The sequence below is a fragment of the Epinephelus fuscoguttatus genome, linkage group LG24, assembly GCF_011397635.1.
Source record: "Epinephelus fuscoguttatus linkage group LG24, E.fuscoguttatus.final_Chr_v1".
In the NCBI taxonomy this organism is placed as follows: domain Eukaryota; kingdom Metazoa; phylum Chordata; class Actinopteri; order Perciformes; family Serranidae; genus Epinephelus; species Epinephelus fuscoguttatus.
The window spans coordinates 6,968,895-6,986,770 of NC_064775.1; the positions used below are offsets into that span (position 1 = coordinate 6,968,895).

At 44.1% G+C, this 17,876-nt stretch overlaps 2 protein-coding genes across 5 annotated transcripts; both read right to left on the reverse strand.

Annotated features, from left to right (window-relative positions):
* Positions 1-919: 919 nt before the first annotated feature.
* On the reverse strand, positions 920-4,979 carry ccdc14 (coiled-coil domain containing 14). Of its 2 annotated transcripts, none has more exons than XM_049569974.1 (11): positions 4,776-4,979; positions 4,556-4,611; positions 4,376-4,451; positions 4,017-4,089; positions 3,811-3,915; positions 3,219-3,707; positions 2,978-3,110; positions 2,061-2,146; positions 1,847-1,990; positions 1,644-1,746; positions 920-1,520 (listed from the first exon to the last, which is right to left on the reverse strand). In XM_049569974.1, the coding sequence occupies exons 1-11, from the start codon at positions 4,794-4,796 to the stop codon at positions 1,043-1,045; spliced, it is 1,764 nt and encodes a 587-aa protein (XP_049425931.1). In that variant the 5' UTR covers positions 4,797-4,979; the 3' UTR covers positions 920-1,042. The 2 variants fall into 2 exon arrangements, with proteins under 2 accessions (XP_049425931.1, XP_049425930.1); XM_049569973.1 differs by having other exon boundaries at positions 4,376-4,454.
* A 1,356-nt stretch (positions 4,980-6,335) lies between these two features.
* On the reverse strand, positions 6,336-15,910 carry ddx4 (DEAD (Asp-Glu-Ala-Asp) box polypeptide 4). Of its 3 annotated transcripts, none has more exons than XM_049570237.1 (22): positions 15,788-15,910; positions 14,869-14,898; positions 12,684-12,759; positions 12,548-12,604; positions 12,328-12,348; positions 12,177-12,242; positions 11,070-11,114; positions 10,966-10,992; positions 10,831-10,881; positions 10,709-10,744; positions 10,594-10,629; positions 10,458-10,499; positions 10,229-10,371; positions 9,824-9,976; positions 9,591-9,745; positions 9,384-9,513; positions 9,135-9,301; positions 8,910-9,055; positions 7,131-7,230; positions 6,789-7,059; positions 6,591-6,701; positions 6,336-6,510 (listed from the first exon to the last, which is right to left on the reverse strand). In XM_049570237.1, exons 2-22 carry the CDS (start codon positions 14,887-14,889, stop codon positions 6,433-6,435), a joined length of 1,932 nt encoding a protein of 643 aa, XP_049426194.1. In that variant the 5' UTR covers positions 14,890-14,898; positions 15,788-15,910; the 3' UTR covers positions 6,336-6,432. The 3 variants fall into 3 exon arrangements, with proteins under 3 accessions (XP_049426194.1, XP_049426193.1, XP_049426195.1); XM_049570236.1 differs by having other exon boundaries at positions 15,783-15,901; XM_049570238.1 differs by lacking the exon at positions 15,788-15,910 and adding an exon at positions 15,074-15,582.
* Between the last annotated feature and the right edge of the window lie 1,966 nt (positions 15,911-17,876).

A 17,876-nucleotide genomic window follows, 5' to 3' on the forward strand; every position in this document is an offset into this window, starting at 1 on the left:
CGGCTCCATTACAGCTCACAAGGTTCACTGAAAAAACAAGTGTCTTATACTAAACACGTTTCCCCAAAAAATATAACATGCTAACGTTATTAGCACAAGCCTATGGCATTTTACATTGTATAAATTAGCCTAGCAACCAGCAGACATTTCCTCTGCTATCATGTTCATAAGAATGAGATGGATGCAAAGTCATGGTGACCTCGACCTTTGACCACCAAAATCCAATCAGTTCATAGTCAAGTCCAAGTGGACGTTGTGCCAAATTTGAAAAAAGAAGAAAAAAATCCCTCAATGCATTTTTGAGATATGGTGCATAAGAATGAGACGGACGCAAGGTCATTGTGGCCTTGACCTTTGACCACCAAAATCTTATAATTTCGTAGTCAAGTCCAAGTGAACGTCTGTGCCAAATTTGAAAAAAAAAAAAAAAAAAACATCCCTCAATGTGTTTTTGAGATATAGTCCATAAGAATGAGACAGATGCAAGGTCATAGTGACCTTGACCTTTGACCAACAAAATCGAATCAGTTTATAGTTGAGTCAAAGTGGACGTTTGTGCCAAATTTGGAAAAAAAAAATCCCTCCAAGTGTTTTAGATATCATGTTCACAAGAATGAGACGGATGCAAAGTCATGGTGACCTCGACATTTGACCACCAAAATCGAATCAGTTCATAGTCAAGTCCAAGTGAACGTCTGTGCCAAATTTGAAAAAAAATTTCCTCAATGCGTTTTTGAGATATAGTCCATAAGAATGAGATGGATGCAAGGTCATAGTGACCTTTGACCTTTGACTACCAAAATCGAATCAGTTGAGTCCAAGTGGACGTTTGTGCCAAATTTGAAAAAAATCTACTATAAACCACTAAAATTTTGCCTGTCCTTTTGTCTCATCACAAGTAATGATATCACCACCAAGAAAATATTAAATGTGCTTTATTTTCCATCTGAAATATCACTTATTAAAATCATCCCAAATGTAGAATACAATAGAATGTGTGCGTTACAACATATCTCATACAGATATCAAAGCTGAGTGTGCATCACCTCCCCAGATCAAGCTGAATAGTCTTCTGCAGGCTGGCGATGCTGGCGTCCAGAGCTGCCAGGCCGTCTCTGAACGCCGCCTCGTCTCTGCTGGTGAAGGTTGACCCTGACCTCATGCTCCAATCAGACCACACCGACTCCACGTCACACTGAGACAGCTCCTCCTGCCGCCGCCCACAGGACTGGACTCCATCCAGACAACGTGACTGGTCGGGATGAGGTTTGTCACCTCGCTGAGATCTGACATCAGGATGTGATAATGTGTCTCTCAGCTCCTGTAGCGTGTCGTCTTCTCTCTCCGCGGCTACAAACACATGCTCAGTGTGTGTGGGCTCCAGCTCGCCCAGAGACAGGAGGAACTGGGTGATGCGTTCAGTGGGCGGCTCTGCTGGATCCTGTTTAGCTGGCATGGTGTCTGACACTGAGCTGTCAACAACTGGAGGACGACTGGATGAATCCTGACTCTGAAGAATCCTGAAACACACAGGAGAGAAAAGGGGCGGAGCTTCAAGGAGCTTTCAGCACTAAAATCTCTTTAACATTCTCATTTGGGAAACACCCAGAGAGAATACACCCCCCAACCTCACACACACACACCTTTTAAGGTTTCCTATCTCTTCCAGTCTTTGCTGGGCAAGTGCGGCCAACTCAGTCTTCTGTCGTTCACTGTCCAACAACTTGCTTCTAGTGGCCTCCAGGTCTACACACACACATATATTGAAACGATTACACATTAAAGGGACAGTTCAGATTTTTTCAAGTCTGGCTTTATGATACGATATTGATTTTTCAGTCTGAACCTGTTTTGAGGAGCACATTCTCTTTCTCTCTGTCCGTCAGCTGGCTCTGTGTGCCCTGAAAGGCTTTCCGTAGCTCTGTGAGGTCATCCTGGAGCTCCTGCAGACGTGCCTGAGCGTTCGTGAGCTCCTCCTGCAGAGTCGACGCTGCGGAGACACGCGGGAGTCAAACTGTGAACTTCACAGAGAGCAACATAAGCACACTCACGGTTCTTACCCTCTGAGTGACACAGCGTCTCCATGTTCTGTCCCCTCTCTGCTTTCTCCCGCTCCTTTAACTGCTGGTTCAGAATCCTCACACGCCTGGCACACACACACACAGATCAGTTAGTGAGGGTCCATGTGTGGGGACTGAAGTGAGAGCCAAGTTAAGGGGCTGACAAATGAAGCCAACGTGGAAGTGCCCAAAACTGCAGTTCCTCTAATGGCCACTTGAGGCTGGCTCCAAGAGCGAGTGAGTCCCCATAGACATCCAAGTTAAAATGCCCAACTTTACAGCGGAAACAAACATGTTTCTGGTACGAAATGAACTGTACAGGGGGTTTTCATATTATTAAACCTTAAAATTATGTCATAGGGACGTGGCCAATTTGAGCGACAGGTGGGTCCTGTTTGCTAACAAGTCGCTACGACAGCGACAACATTGGTTACAGGAGTGTATAGTATAGGCGTAGGCGTAGCTGTCGCTATTTCAGTGTCTTTTCAGTTCTCGAAAATTAATTTGAATATTTTGGTCTCATAAAAAACAGTCTTGTTCAGTTTTTGTTTGTACTTTTTGCTGTGGTTAACTGTGATAATGCTAATGCTAATTTTTGCTAGCGAAAAACAGGCTTAAAACCATTAATGCAAAATGTACTTACGAGAAGAACTGAAATTTCAACATTTTGTATTAATGCCTGTTTTTCGCAAGCAAAAATTAGCATTAGCATTATCACAGTTAGCCATAGCTGTAAATGCACTATGCTAACCAAGCTAGCTGCTAGCATAAGAGTTAGCTCAGCTGTCTGGTCTGAATACGGTCACTTCTGGCTCCAAAATCAAAGATAGCAAAGGCCAAAATACACGGTGGCTTCGTCCATTGTGTTATACAAACTATCGTGTGTGTGTGTGTGTGTGTGTGTGTGTGTGTGTTACCTGCGGAGCTGAGTGTTCTCGCTGTGCAGTGATGACACGTCTGGTTCAGTCTGGATGTTTGAGCCACCATTATTCATCAGTGATGAAGACACAGTGTGCTCCAGGTGACTGAGCAGTCGCTCTGCTACACTGCCTGCGCACACACACACACACACACACACAGTATGACAGCACAGAGGGTGGTTTGTCTTCTGTCAATCACTGTGTCCACAGATTCTGTACTGACGGAGGGACACGTTACCTTGTCCAGCGATCAGAGCCTTGAGTTCTCCCAGCAGATACTGAGCTGTCTTGACTTTCACTTCCTCCGTCTCTGCACTGCTCTCTGAGTCCTGGTTCTGTCCAGGCTCCAGCTGCATGACTGACACGGCCGTGTGTGTGTCTGCGGGACTGCTGTGGGCGTTCACGTCTCTCACAGGAACAAAGTCCTCCTCTTCTCCGTCACACTCTGCCTCATGGTGTGTGTGGGGAGGTTCAGGAGCAGCCTGGCTGTCAGGTTGAGGTGGAGGGGTGGTGGCGGTGGTTGGCAGGTGCTGCAGGGTTTGGCCGGGTGATGGAGGGAGGTGAGACCGCAGCGGGGTGGCGGGATGTTTGCGAGATGGATGGAGCTTCACTCCCGAGTGTGCAGCTGGAGCAGCAAACTGATGTGCTGTTTTTGGGGTGGTGCTGCCCGATCCACGCTGGACTGGCTGACGGCTCTTCAGGTCTGGCGTGTTGTGCGTGCGACCCACTGCGGGAGATTAAAAAGTAGTTCATAGCAGTTAGCAGCTAACTCCAACTGCCAAATAAACACAATAAACCTTACACATACACACTCATGAACACACAGCTACCTGTCTTTGTAGGTAGCTTCTTGATGGTCTTCTTCCCCAGCGACGTAGATGGTCTTGATTTAGCTGCTCCACCCTTCACTGCTCTGGGAGCGCCTGGCAAGGCTTCTACACACACAAAAATAACCAAGTCCAACCCCCGAGGGTTTAAATAACATACAGTTGTGGCTGCTCTCTACATGGCGTTTATGTTAGGAGACTCATCTGACCTGTGTTCTCAGCCTGGAGGATGCCACCAAGAAGGGCGGCACAGCGGTCCAGACCCTTGTGGAGCAAGGTGACCTGAGGGGGCGAAGCACAGCTGTGAGTATCACTGACGCACTTCCGCTTCAGCAAGTCCACCTACTGTCAACGTGATGCTGCTTTCTCTATTTACAGGCAGGCAGAGGTGGGAGATTTAAAAAGCAGCTGATAGCAGTTAGCAGCTAACTCAAAGACGAACACAGGCCGAAAATGTCCGCAAACTGGGAAAACAATGAGGTCCAGGAGCTCCCTACCCTCACAGAAAAATTACCAACTGTAGCTTTAATTATAATGCCGCTGACTGTGAATCAGTTCACCTCCTTACCTGGTCCTCGGAGTCTGTGGAGTACAGAGAGTAGGCGGGCTCAGGGCGGGCTGCTGGTCCTGGATTTGGGGGAACTCTACTAACACAAGTCAGAGGAGCAGAGAGTAGCATAAGGATGGGGAGTGCTGAGAGGAACATACAGTATATGTAAAAGGTGATAAATAAGGCCAGTGTGCTCACCGTCTCCTGGCTGGCGGCCCTTTGCCCTGTCCTGTCAGCCTCCCTGATGTCACCACCTGCCAATCACAAACCTGCATTTTAGCCAGCTGCAGTACTGAAGCATGTTAACAGTCAGCCACTCAGAGCAGTAGTAAAGGTCTCCTCCTGTCTCCTCTCATGACACTTAGTTATCTTAAGGTGTCTTAGCTGTGTATTAAGTTTGACAGTAGTCTAGTCTTACCTTGCTTTTAGCTGCTTTCATGGCGAACAGCTTCAGTTACTGTGCCGTACTGAGCTCAAATATTCAGCCTCCTGAGCTACTTCATATTTCCCCGTGCTGTCAAACCGAGTGACGCGTTTTCTGGCTGTTAAATATTTATATATTTGCGCATAGCTGTTAAGTTTGAGGCGGTTTCTCCACGTACGGCTCAGTTACTCGCATCACTTCCGGGTAAAGCTTGAAGTTTGAAACGGAAAACATGCAGCTGACCAATGGGAGAGCGGCCCGCTCAGAGTGGGCGGGGCTACAGAAGAAGCAGAGGAAATCAGTGCGCAGTGCGCAGTGCGCAGTGCCGTGTGCTTCATCCTGGGTACTGTATCAATCCGCGTCTTATGTTACAAGGACTACTTTAACTCGACCAGCTACGTTTTATTTATTTGTCCAACTGACGTAATTACTACAGTTGCCACGTGCCTCATTAACCGTTGCTATGGAGACGACACACGCCACCTCAGAGGCAGAGTGAAGAGAGTGGGGTCTTCATGTATGAAGGGCTGAAACTGCCAAAATCAAAACTAAATAAATAAATTAAATCATAAAGAGATGTAGAAATAAAATGCCCAGTTATCAAATAAATGTGTAGGTTAATTTGAAAATAAATAAATAAATAAATATGCACAGCAATACAAAAATGAAAAAATAAAATTTGACAAATTACTTATTTTCCGTATTAATTTCTTTTTACATTTTGTTTTCATTTATTTCCCTATTTGTTTGAATTTGTTTTCATTTATTTCCCTATTTATTTATTTCTGTATTTACAGTGTATAAAAATAAGTGTATTTATTTTTTATATTTCTGTATTTATTTTCAGCACATTCGATAATTGGGCATTTTATTTCTACATTTCTTTCCTTATTTATTTTTGATTTTGGCAGTTCAAATGTTTCGCTTGTTTAGCTGTCGGAGTACAATCTGGAAATCCATCGGTACCTTCTCAGTCGCCATGGTGTGTTTGTACTTACAGGAGTTACTGCACTGCTGCTACATCATCTCCTTCCTCCAGGTGAAAGACTGAAAAAATAAGTGGTGCATGCGCACAACGCCACGTCAGACTACAGTCGTACTAAGCTGCTTTTTATTTGATGGCACATTAAGTGTGTAATCCAGAGAGTTCTTGATTTATAAAACATCCTCTGGGCCTTTCAGGGAGAACTCACCTCAGAGGATTAAATGCTTTGGAAACACATTAACCAGGTCCTAATGACCACCTTCCATTTCACACATTTCACAATAAAAGGAGGCTTTGCTTTGAACATGTTTTTATTTATTAGTGTCTCTATCTTTGTATGAAACAAAACATAGTTGGAAAATGACACGCTTCAGTTTGACCTTTGGTCAGACACACTGTTTCCTTATTAACCATGTTACACTTTAGTGATGATTCAAAAGTAAAGTTTCCACAATATGTCGCTCAGTGAAGATCAGAGGAACCTGCTTCCTGTTTCACATCTCGCTGGACGTTTTTAACCTTGTTTTTTCCTCTTTTTTTTTCCTTTTTTTTTTTTTTTTTTTATAAACACAAATATTTAGATAAAACTCCAACAAGCTGAACACTGGAAAAGAAAAATAACTCAGGTCAATGTGCGAATGAGTGCTGCTCTGATCTGATCGTCCTCTATTCCCACTCTTCATCATCGTTAGCTGTCTGAGCAGCTGGAGGACTCTTCACACTGTTGTCCTGGAAAGATCCTCCCTGAGGACACACAGTGAGGACAGAGTGAGGACAAGGACACAATGGAAGGACACAGCAGAGGACAGAGTCAGTCCAGTTACCTTCCTGGAGTCTGTGGAGGCAAAGCTTTTCCTGGGGGCGTTGAAGCCTGAGCCTCCGCCCCCGCCGCTGAACGCCGACTCCTCTAACCACGCGGGCACTTCCTGTTGAGCCTGTCAACCAGTCCACACACACAATCAAAGATGGCCGACACTGGCTGTGCCCACACATGTACAAGGCCTGCGCTGTGGATGTCTCACCTTGGACAGGATCGTGACCAGAGAGCGGGCCAACTGGTTATCATTATCTGGGTCGTAGAAAGACACCGCCCTCCCAGTGTTCCCACAGCGGCCAGTTCTCCCAATACGGTGGACGTACTCGTCGATGTTGTTGGGGAGGTCAAAGTTCACCACGTGCTGTACATCGGGAATATCCAGACCGCGGGCAGCGACAGAAGTTGCCACCAGGACGGGACATTTGCCGGAGCGGAAGTCAGCCAGAGCCTGCTCTCTCTCCCGCTGCTCACGGTCCCTGGCACACAACACCACACATGACTAACTGCCTTACAACTTCAATCATAGCGTCCTGGATGAGCCACTCACCCGTGGATGCTCGTAGTTGGAACCTTCTCCTGGCACAAATAAGTGGCGATGAAATCAGCTTGTCTCTTGGTCTCCACAAACACCATGGTGCGCTCCGTTCCTGCAAACACCAGTCGTCAACATCAGGACTGTAAGACAATCAGCACGACTCATTTCCCTGTCGACTAAATGACAATTTTAATCAAGACTAGCTGACAAGTCTAAAAAGGGAAATCACAACTAGGCCTGCAGCTATCGATTCTTTTAGTAACTGAGTATTCTATCGATTGTTCTGGCGATTAATCAGTTAAGAAATGCTGCGTGTTTTTATAAGATTACTTTAGCTTTATTTAACAACAACATGTAAGAGGAAATAAGAAAAGTATCTGAAATGAGAGAAATGGGCAACACGTTGGTTTCCTTTTTTGAGAGTCAGAGTTGTCAACCAGTCACGCTAATGACCGATTTCATACGCTCTCATGCTACGTCGCTATTTCTCATGCTGTCAGGAATAATCAGTGTTGGGAAGTAGCTCACTACAAGGTGCTACCTTACGAATTTATCAGCATTCTCAGTAGCGTGGTGGTGACATCACTACTTTTCAGCAGTGAAGTTAATTGATCGACCGAGTAGCGCAGTAGCATCCATAAAGTTACAAATACAGCAAACTGTTTTCCTGTGGAGGTCTGAATAAAAGTAAGGATAGTAAAACTGAGGATAAGTGATGTGACTGACGCCAGCGCCACACCAAGGCATGAGACGACAGAGTTGCCCCTCATCCCATATTGAAAAACAAAATGTACTGTCCCTTACTGATTCAGTACGGGATGCAGTTTGTCCCATATTTCTGTGGAAGGAGTTTAACCAGGCATAATGGAGAAATATTAAAATCAAGCGGAGAATGTCACATAATGGCAGGTCTGTCACTCAGCGTCATCGTTGCCATAATTACGGAGACTCCGCTCACTGCAGAAACACCCTTCAATCAGTTGGCATATCTGTGCCCGCTCCACCACTCATTAGATCTGTCACTTAAAAATACGGCAGAGAAGAAGTGCAGTTTTACAGACTGTCTCGCACCGACGTGGTTCTCCGACAGAACAGCTGTCATTTCGCGCGACAAATATGCACGGCTGTGGCTGTTAACAGAGCCCATGCCACTAGTTTATGACATGTAGCCCTTTTTAGTAATCGAATTATTTGAGTTACTTGAGGAATCGAATAGTTAACCACTAAAATAACATCTAAAATAAATGAACTGCCTCTGGAATGTGCGGCACATTGAACCTTGCAGATTATCTGACAGAAATGACAGCAACTCAATTTAAAGTTAATACAACATCTAAATTATAATTAAATTTCAGCTGCAATGAGAGGCATTTTGCTCTGTGCAGTATGAATGTAAACCTGCACATTATATGACAACATTAACGTCACGTTAACAAATAATATAACACCTCAAAAAAGATAAATTACTGCTGAATTCATTTTCTAGATTGAAGTGCTGCCAAGCCGGCTGGTTTTGAGAGAGGACATCTCTTCAATTTCCCACAGTGCTGTTTTTAAACTCCAGTTTACTCGAGCATGACCGCAGGGAGGGGGACTGCTGTCTGACGGCTCTGTAGCACCCACTAGTGGCGGGCAGCTGTATGACAGTTAAGCAGCAGTACTGTTAAACCTTTTCAGCCACTTGTTTTTAGCATCTTCTTTCAGCTGCCAGGATTCTTATTGCTTATACTGAGGTTGTTCTGAACACTGAAAACCAAACAACTGGCAAAATGGCTACAAAATAAACCATACCAGTGGTCTTGAGGAGGTCGAGGAGCTGCTCCCTCTTGGAGAACTTGGTGACTTGCACAAATGACTGCTCCACGTCACTGCAGGCTCCGCCCACAATACCCACAGCCAAGAACAAATAGTCAGTCTTGAGGAAGTCGGCGGCCATCCTGCAAAAAACACACGTCCATATTCACACATGCCGAGCTGAGATCAACACATACAGATGTGTTTGACGGGGGAGCAAACCTCTGGATGTCCTCGGGGTAGGTGGCGCTGAACATCAGAGTCTGGCGGCTCTCTTTGGGTGGCATTCCAGGGGAGCCCACCAGACGGCGCATGTCAGGTTCAAAGCCCATGTCCAGCATCCGGTCTGCCTCGTCCAGCACCAAGTAGCGCAGCTTACTCAACCCAATCTGGAGCACACACACCACTCAGTCACAGTTTCAGCCTTTAACTAAGCACAACTTCGACATCAACAACTCTATAGTAGTTTACCTTTCCTCGTCCGATCACATCCAACAGCCTCCCTGGTGTTCCACACACCACATTGCAGCCCCTGCAGATCTCTCTGATCTGGTGTCCAGTGCTGACTCCACCATACACCACGACTGGACGCACACATGTCCTGCAACAGTCAGAACTTAGATTAGAAACCAGGAGTGCATTTAACATCTTGCTGTGTGATTAAGGATCTAAACATACCCAAAGGCAAACTTCCTGGCCTCCAGGAAGATCTGGTTGATGAGCTCTCTGGTCGGGGCCACGATGATGGTCTCAGGCTCCTGCAGCTCGCTGAAGCTACTGGCTGCCACACCGTCTGCCATCAGCTGCTGCAGAATGGGGAGCAGGAACGCAGCCTGCGTGGAGGGAAATCTGCATTTATACTCTGCCCACGAGCACACGTCAAGTCAAGTGTTAACTTTGTGTCGTCTCACCGTTTTACCAGATCCAGTCTGGGCACAGGCCATGAGATCTCTGCCGGCAGAGATGATGGGGATGCCGTACTTCTGCACAGGGGTCGGCTTCACGTAACCAGACTTCTTGATGTTTTTTCTCAGGGACTCGCACAACGCTGCCTCGTCGAAAGTCTGAAGGAGAAAGGAAGGAAGTTTCATACTTTTCTAACGCAGGATGAGGCTCTGACTTCAACTTGTGTTCAGGTCTTCAACGTGCCCTTAACCTGCGAGACTTTATCTTGGATAATAATCTGAACTTTAAAAATAATTTCATTTATACACCTGCATTTTGTAAATAAGCAAATGGACATGGTACGATAATTGTCAACCTTTACATCACAGTATGGCTTGAAACCAGTATACCGCTGCGACCCTACTTCTCACCATGATGGCCTGTGGTGGGTTGGTTCCACTGACGTCCACCATGATGTCATCATACTTGTCGAAGTTGATGCCTGACTCGTAGTGGGCGAAAATGGAGTCTTCGTCATCGGGAAGGGACGGGGGAATATACGTGACCTTTGGCTCTGCGGGTCAGAACAGAAACTCTGTTGTGCAGAAGTGAAATAAAACCACAGTGAACACATTTACATTAAACACTTAATTAACTTACTGTCACCATCGCCTGCATCCTTCTCTGGATCTCTGTCATCCCCTGTGTCAGAAACAGACGTCAGCCACATCAGTGAAATGTTTCAAATCAAACTGAGCAGCTAAAATCTGTTTATCATCATGAAAATGATTCCAACCTTTAGCAAAGACCTCCTCATCTTTCCCACGGTAGCCTGCAATGATGAAGACACACTTGATATTTACCCACATGAAATTTACTCTTCAAAAACAGCTACATGATTGATCACTTACCTCCTCCAAAGCCTCCTCTGCCACCCTGGTCACCACCTTCAACACATAATCAACCATTAACGATCGGCTCACATTTGAGACTAGACTCAAAATGCTTTCCTGCTTCACTACAACAGAGCTACCTTGTCTGAAACCTCTGCCGCCTCTTCCTCCTCGGCTTCCTCCTCTAAACCCTGTTCAGAGCAGACAGGATTGAAATATAAAGACTCACATGCAGTAGATATGAAGTATTCCTTTAGGGTGGTGGGGGCACCTACCATTTTCACACACTCCATTATCATCTCCTGTAAAACCAGGCAGATCATGACATCAGATTAAGAGAAGAGAGAAGAGATCTTAGAACCAAACTTGAAAACATTACCACTGAATTCACTGCCATCCGTCCCGCCAAATCCTCTGCCGCGCCCTGAGAGAATAAACACGCTGTCAGACACACATTCACATTAACAGCTCAAAGCATACAACTGACCCCGACACATTCTTCTGAAACAACGCAGGATTTGCTCTTCACATTGTTCAGAAGGTTTAAGGGCTGACTACATAATGAAACAACTGTCTCTGGGACTCTCATCCAGATACTTCTTGCAATGTTCCTGGTTTGACACAACGGCATGTCATTTCTGCCTCTACATGGTCGCGTGTTTATCACGCACGGCGGAGTTCTGCCCCGATGCGTACACTAGGGCTGGGTTAAAATAATCGATTCATCCGATTAAATCGATCTTCACTGGAATGACTCGATATCGATTCATAAAATCAGAGACCGATCTTTTCATATATGCTTTTTCCCCACAGATGCGTGAAGCTTTAACCCTGTTAATCTCTCCATTAGTAAACGAGCCGCAGTGCTAAGTTATGAACACCACAGTCTTGAGAAGCTCCGACGTTACCGACTCTCTTGTCTGTAACTGCTAGCTTACTGTTCTACATTTGGGTGTAATTTATTATCATGCTGCAGCATCTCCTCCTGCTGTCTGTGCGTCCTGGCTGCTGCACCACTTTTACCCACACACACAGACGGAGTAAAGATGCCACGGTGGAGACAGAGAAGTGAAGATAACGTAAGCCGAGTACATCTGTGGGACAAAGCGTGTAATAAAAGATCAATCTCTGATTTTACTAATCGATATTGGATCATTCCAGTGAAAACTGATTTGAATCACATGAATCAATTATTTTAACCCAGCACTACCACTGACAGGAGTTTTTATTCCGTCACTTACCCAGTCTGGCAAGTGGTTCACAAATCAACTTGCCCAGAGTCCATTTTTACCGACCTGTACTGACTATTAGCAGTTATCAAATAACAAAGACTTGAGTTACTTGTACGTGCATAGCTGGAGTTTCCCCCACATCCTCCAACACTACTCAACTCCCTTCAGCTTAAACTTAGTCTTCAACTTGCCAACATGTGAGATGAAACAATATTTCTTCTGTCCGTGTGGTTAATCACAGTTTCGCGTCTCACCTCTGCGTCCTCCTCTCCCTCTGAAACCACCTCTGTCTCCTCCTGCATGGTTCCAAGTGTCCTGATCTGCACACAACAAATTGGAGGGTCAGTAGCACCGAGGACGGAGTGACTACTGACACTATTTAACATCATACTGCTCAGTACTCACCGTTCCCATTCTCATCACCACCTAAAAAGGTTAAGATGCTAAAATTAGTTCACCTGGAGCCGAGAAATACCCATGACTATTTTCGAGTCATTTGACCGGAGAGTAAATGCCAACTGTCACCTTTCCCATTACATTACAAAGCCAGATGTCAGCAGGTTTTTCAGTCACTGAACTAAGAATGTTTTTTCTATTTGTTTAAAAGTGTGAGAATCATGGGAACCTGAGGAGAACGAGCTTTTAAATCCTCCTTGTCTGCCTCTGCCTCTTCCACCACGACCTGCAGAGAAACAGAAAAACTGTCCCCATCAACATACTGTAGGACAAAGACGGGCAGTGTTGATCCTCTCTAGACTTACCCCTGCTAAATTCTCCACCACCAGTGTTCCAGGTATCTCCTTGGCTGGTTGGTGCAATAGTACTAGTGGTAGTTCCCTGTAAAGGTGAGTAAATTCACATCAGGTGCTGTACGTCTGGCTCCGTGGCACAAACATGAGCTGGACATAATAGCCCTTTCTCAGAGCAGACATTTTGACTTGTCACAGTTGGACACAGGTGTCAGTAAAGCCCTGTTTCCACAAAGTAGTTCAGGCACATGTTTGGTCCCCCTCTGTTGGGGTACCTAGCACACAGATCTGGTACTAAAAGGTGGAGCTGTGAACACTGCAGTCTGATTGGTCAGTAGAGGACGGTCACTCTGCTCAGGGCTGAGTTGTGTCTGGTTTTGAGACTCATGTAACCACTGTTCATACTGTGGAGTGTTTTACATACATTAGGAGACCAACTATAAAATGAAAGGATGTTTTGCTGCCTCTCACAGCAGCTGGAGTTGAAGAAAACAAAATTAAATTCACTGGGCTGACTGCTGGCATTGTTTTGTAGTGTTACTCAAAGCATGCGCTGACGCTGTGAAATAATCAACACACCTTATAATTTCACTGTGACCTAGCGTTTCCATTTTATTCAGGGGTGGCCAACCTACAGCTTGTGGGAAAACTGCTGTCTGCTGACTGCTTTGAAAATGGCTTACAGCCAATTCTTCAAAATAAAAACAGGGTTTAAGTCCCCTGTTTTTGCTGCATGTGTTTCTCCACAGCAGGGCAGGTAGAAGAGGTTTACTTGTTGGAGGTGAGCTGTTTGCAGAGGTGCAGTTGTCTGCAGCTCTTCATCAACATCTCACTGTGGCTGTTCTTGCTTTAAATATAAAAGTAACCTGTTATTTTGTAATGTAAAAACTTTTATTGTGAAGCAGCTAAATAAGGAAATGTTGAGTTTTCGAGCAGCAACTTCACACACCTTCTGATTCGGTGGATAACGAACACGAAACAATAAAATAAAGCAGATATCTGAAATAAAAACAGGACGCCGGAGAGAAACTAAACTCCAAACCTCAGAGCTTCAGTTAGAAGCTACAGACGTAGAGAGAGCTGAACACACACAGACTTTTATAAACGCCTTTGTCTCTGGTCTCCTGCAGACAGAGGTGAGGAGAGTCCTGCAACACACACGGCTTGTCTGAAGGGAAGAAAAGGGGTGGTCTGGTGTTGGCTGCGGTTGGCGAGACGCCACCACTACCTGCTTGAGGGCGGGCGGTCCAGCTTTTGAACCCGTGCATCTAAACTGACCGCAAATTGGCACAGCATGGCTTGACTGGACGCGGCCAAAAGTTACAGAGTAAAAGGCCCACAGCACTGTAGGTGTGCTACTGAACAGATTAAACAGAAGCAGCTCTGTGTCTCTCCGAGTGTTGATGGACAAACTGTGAGTGAGTAGTCTGGGGACATTAGTGGCCGTTCTCACAGGAACCAGAACCAGGGCGAGTGAGACAGGATCCGGAACTGGATGGATGCGCCTTTCCGTCAAAATAAAAGCACCAAGCTAATAAAAATGCGGTGAAACTTTAATTTAAAGAATATAATTTACAAGAAAAGCCCCAAGCCATTAAGTTAATCGATTTTCTTACACCCCTCATCACCCCAAATCAATGGTGCGCTAGAATTTAAAGTTTTACTTTGGTGAACACTTTTACTTCGGTGAATTCCGCATCCGCTCTCTAGACCGGAACCAGAATCCAGACAAAATTCAGAGTGAATAGAAACCAGGCTCTGGTGACGCAAGGCTAGCGAGTGAGCGAGTGAGTGGAGCTGTGCAGAGAGAAAGAGAGGAGAGATGAACACTGGTATGCCTTATGTGGCACAACTTGACCCTATATCGATAAACGGTGTTGACTATATCTATATCATGCTTGAAAATATGTCAAAATATTTAAAAAACAATGTCCTTGCCTGGGTACACAAATAAACTACTGTAATGTCAAATGCTGGATTGTTTATCAGTGTTGCATAGTTGCAATAACATTAATTTTCCCCTGGTATGATTGACAACTTTTAAATTAGTAATGCTGGCCTCTAACTCCTATTTTTTTTTCCTATAAATAGCTCACAATGAAAAAGGTTTGCCCACCCCTGCTCTAATTAATCACACCTGCGCTTCTCCTACTGTGACAAGTCAAAAGGCAAATGGCTCATTTCAGTGGGTGCTTACCTCTTCTTCCCACTCGTCCATTTTATTCACCTGAAAAATTGAAAGGAAAAGTAGACATTGAGACGCTGAATCTGTATTACAGTTGCTTTACGCAGACTGTTAATGTTACATAGAACAGCTGGGGTTATGAATCCTCCCTGAGGACTGTGGAAAAAATAAACTCAGTTGATTTATACTAATGTGAGATTACACAAATACTACCTACTGTAAAGTTGATTTGGAAACGTGTAAACAGCGTCTGTGTTAAAGCAAAATCCCCTTTAATTCGTCCCCAAACGTAAAATTAGCACGTTGTCGTGTTAGCACCGCGCATGATCTCCTGACCTCGTGCTTCACTCAACGCAAGCTTTAACGTTACGCTAATGCTAACTTTGGCTAATACACAGGATAACTATTATAGGCGAGCCAATTTGGACATGTCGAAGGTTGAACAATAAAATGCGCGTCGAGTTGTACTCGGAATTACCCACACATGAAGATTTAACGGCCACCTTTACCGCGACCGACTGCTAACGTTAGCTAGCATCACTGCTACCCGTTCCCTTGCTGGCGAAGTGTGGTGTGCAAAATTATCTCGAGCTACTTTTTGCTAATTAGCTAACACCGAGAGACTTAACGACCCATTATATCTGCCATAAAGTCACTCCCTGACAAAACACCCAAGTAAAACCGGTATTTTTTGAAGGGTAAGATAATGTGACCTAGCCAGACATTTTGAAGGTGACGGTTACGTATAAAAAATGGACGCGTGCTAGCAGAAGAAGTTCAGGGTGTGGCGCTAGCTGCAGTTAGCTAACTCCGCATGAATGACAAGGCAGTTTTTTTTCCTCCAGTTTTCACAAAATATCCCTTCTGTTCTTTAAAAATGTTTTACAGAATGGTAGCTGCAATAAAGACAAGCTAAACTGTACAACCTTACTTTGTTAGACGCGTTTAGAGTTGAAAACGATGCTGGTGTCCGTCGTGGCGTGGCTCCGCTCAGTCAGGCTTGCTGCTCTGTCACATAATGTGTGCCGTGTGCACAGTGACCAGCGAAGGTTGCCAGTTCCGCTGCTTTCCCGCCCAACGGCACAATTTTGAGAATATAACTAAAAATAAATTTATATGACTAATAATAAACTGTAATCAGAGGTTTAGATGATTTGTTTCCCCTAGAAAAGACATTTTTGTTGTCATTTGGGTCGCTAGGTTATTAATAAATTAATAATAATAATAAGAAGAAGAAGAAATTAATAAACGCCAGGTTATTTTGTAGATTTTTTAGGTAATTTGTGTCTCTTTGTGGTTGTTTTGTCCATTTTGTAGTTATTTTGTGTTTCTTTGTAGTTCCTTCACATCTCTCCGTGGTCTTTTTGTGTCTTGATTTGTTGGTTTGTGTCTCTTTGTACCCATATTGTGTCTCCTTGTGCTTATTCTGTGTCTTTTTGTTGCCATTTGGGTCTTTATGAGGTAATTTTGTATATTTTTCAGCTAATTTTGTGTCTCTTTGTGGTCATTTTGAGTCTACTCCTGGCGCTCAATCACCTGCCCTTTTGGCCTATGACTAGGTAAGTGATAATTTATTTATTTATTATTTATTTTTTTAAATAATTTTCTTTATTATTTTTTAATTTGGCCCTTGGCATCAGTTCTCAACTACTGCATTTGAGTTTTAATCCTGTGAGACCACAAGAGTCCCTGCCCCTCCTTCTTCACCTTCCGTTATTGGCAAAACTACCATGGTTTTAAATTTAATTTAATTTTATTTATGAACCAACAGGAAATTAACTGGATCACAGGTTAAATTAAAGGGTTCTGGTGGGACAGTATCAACAAGAGGAAATATAAAAACAAGCCCTGCAACAAGGCATGTAGAACATAAACATTTAGGAGGTTGAATTTAATGTGAATGACCCAAACTTCCCCAAAATACTCTTTCTCTCTTCAGCACTCTGTGTATTTCACATTTAATTGAAGAACTTTGAGGTAGAAATCGTCCTCACAGTGTGTTAGTGTGTCAGAGCTCTAACATCCCGAACCATTAAACCTGACTGCAGAACAAGGTCCCTCATTTATACACAGTAAAAAAAAAAAAAGTGTGAGTCAGCAGAGATAATATGAAATGGAAAAAGTGACAGGAGATCATATCTTTAAAAGCAATACGGAATGCTGAGAGCCTAAGGTGAGGTGTGGTTTAATATGGGCCTGGCAGCTTATTTTTGCTCCACAGTGTCCTAACAGGTTCATCGAGCCATGCTTTCACCTGGCTGCATTCTGAATCTTCAACAAAATCAAACAAAAGCCCAAAATGACCAAATATAGAGATGCTGTCATGAATGAACTCATCAAATTACTAGTATTATGGTGCATGTGGTTTGTGCAAGTGGTGTTGCCGTACACCAGCAGATGCCGTTGCTCGACTGCTGTGGGTAGAATCAAAGTCAAACACACACTGTTCTGTCTATTTCACGACTTTCAAATAAGAACAAAATTTGAAAAACTAGAATGTGTATGAGTGTTACATGGCCTATATCACAGTTGATGTCCACAGTGTGTCATAAAATGAGATTGAAAGTCATAGTATCATAGAATATGTCACACAAATAATATAATATGCCATGGTGTGAAATGCTCTGCAGAACTAAAGGTCAGAAAACATAGTAAAGGAAATAACAAACATTAATATTGTACAATATCAGATTTATTTAGTGTCCCTCGTAGAGTTTGGGTTCATATCTTGATCTGCAGCTGGATTCTTCTTATATCTGATGACCAAAGGCACAAACTGTTTCCCAAGTTCCCAGCCCACATCAGACATGGTCTTACTGCTCCATCCAGAGGTGACCACACTACACTACCTTAGACTCCTGATCCATGCTGCTGTCACATCCTAGTTTGAGGTGTTATACAATACCAGTCACGCCTGAGGCAACATTGGTTTAGCTATCTTTTATTTTATTTTTTTAAACTGCGATATTTTACTTTTTTATTGTAATGTCTGCATTGTATCATCTTTGTGTTGTATGTGT

Excerpts from the sequence above, each read along its gene's own strand:
- ccdc14 (XM_049569973.1), bottom strand. The coding sequence starts at position 4,796 with ATGAAAGCAGCTAAAAGCAAG. Across the intron at positions 3,916-4,016 it reads CCTCCAGGCTGAGAACACAG|AAGCCTTGCCAGGCGCTCCC; the intron begins GTCAGATGAGTC and ends TTGTGTGTGTAG. Across the intron at positions 3,708-3,810 it reads GAAGCTACCTACAAAGACAG|TGGGTCGCACGCACAACACG; the intron begins GTAGCTGTGTGT and ends AATCTCCCGCAG.
- ddx4 (XM_049570237.1), bottom strand. The coding sequence starts at position 14,889 with ATGGACGAGTGGGAAGAAGAG. Across the intron at positions 11,115-12,176 it reads AGGGAGAGGAGGACGCAGAG|GGCGCGGCAGAGGATTTGGC; the intron begins GTGAGACGCGAA and ends TTATTCTCTCAG. Across the intron at positions 10,882-10,965 it reads TAATGGAGTGTGTGAAAATG|GGTTTAGAGGAGGAAGCCGA; the intron begins GTAGGTGCCCCC and ends TGCTCTGAACAG.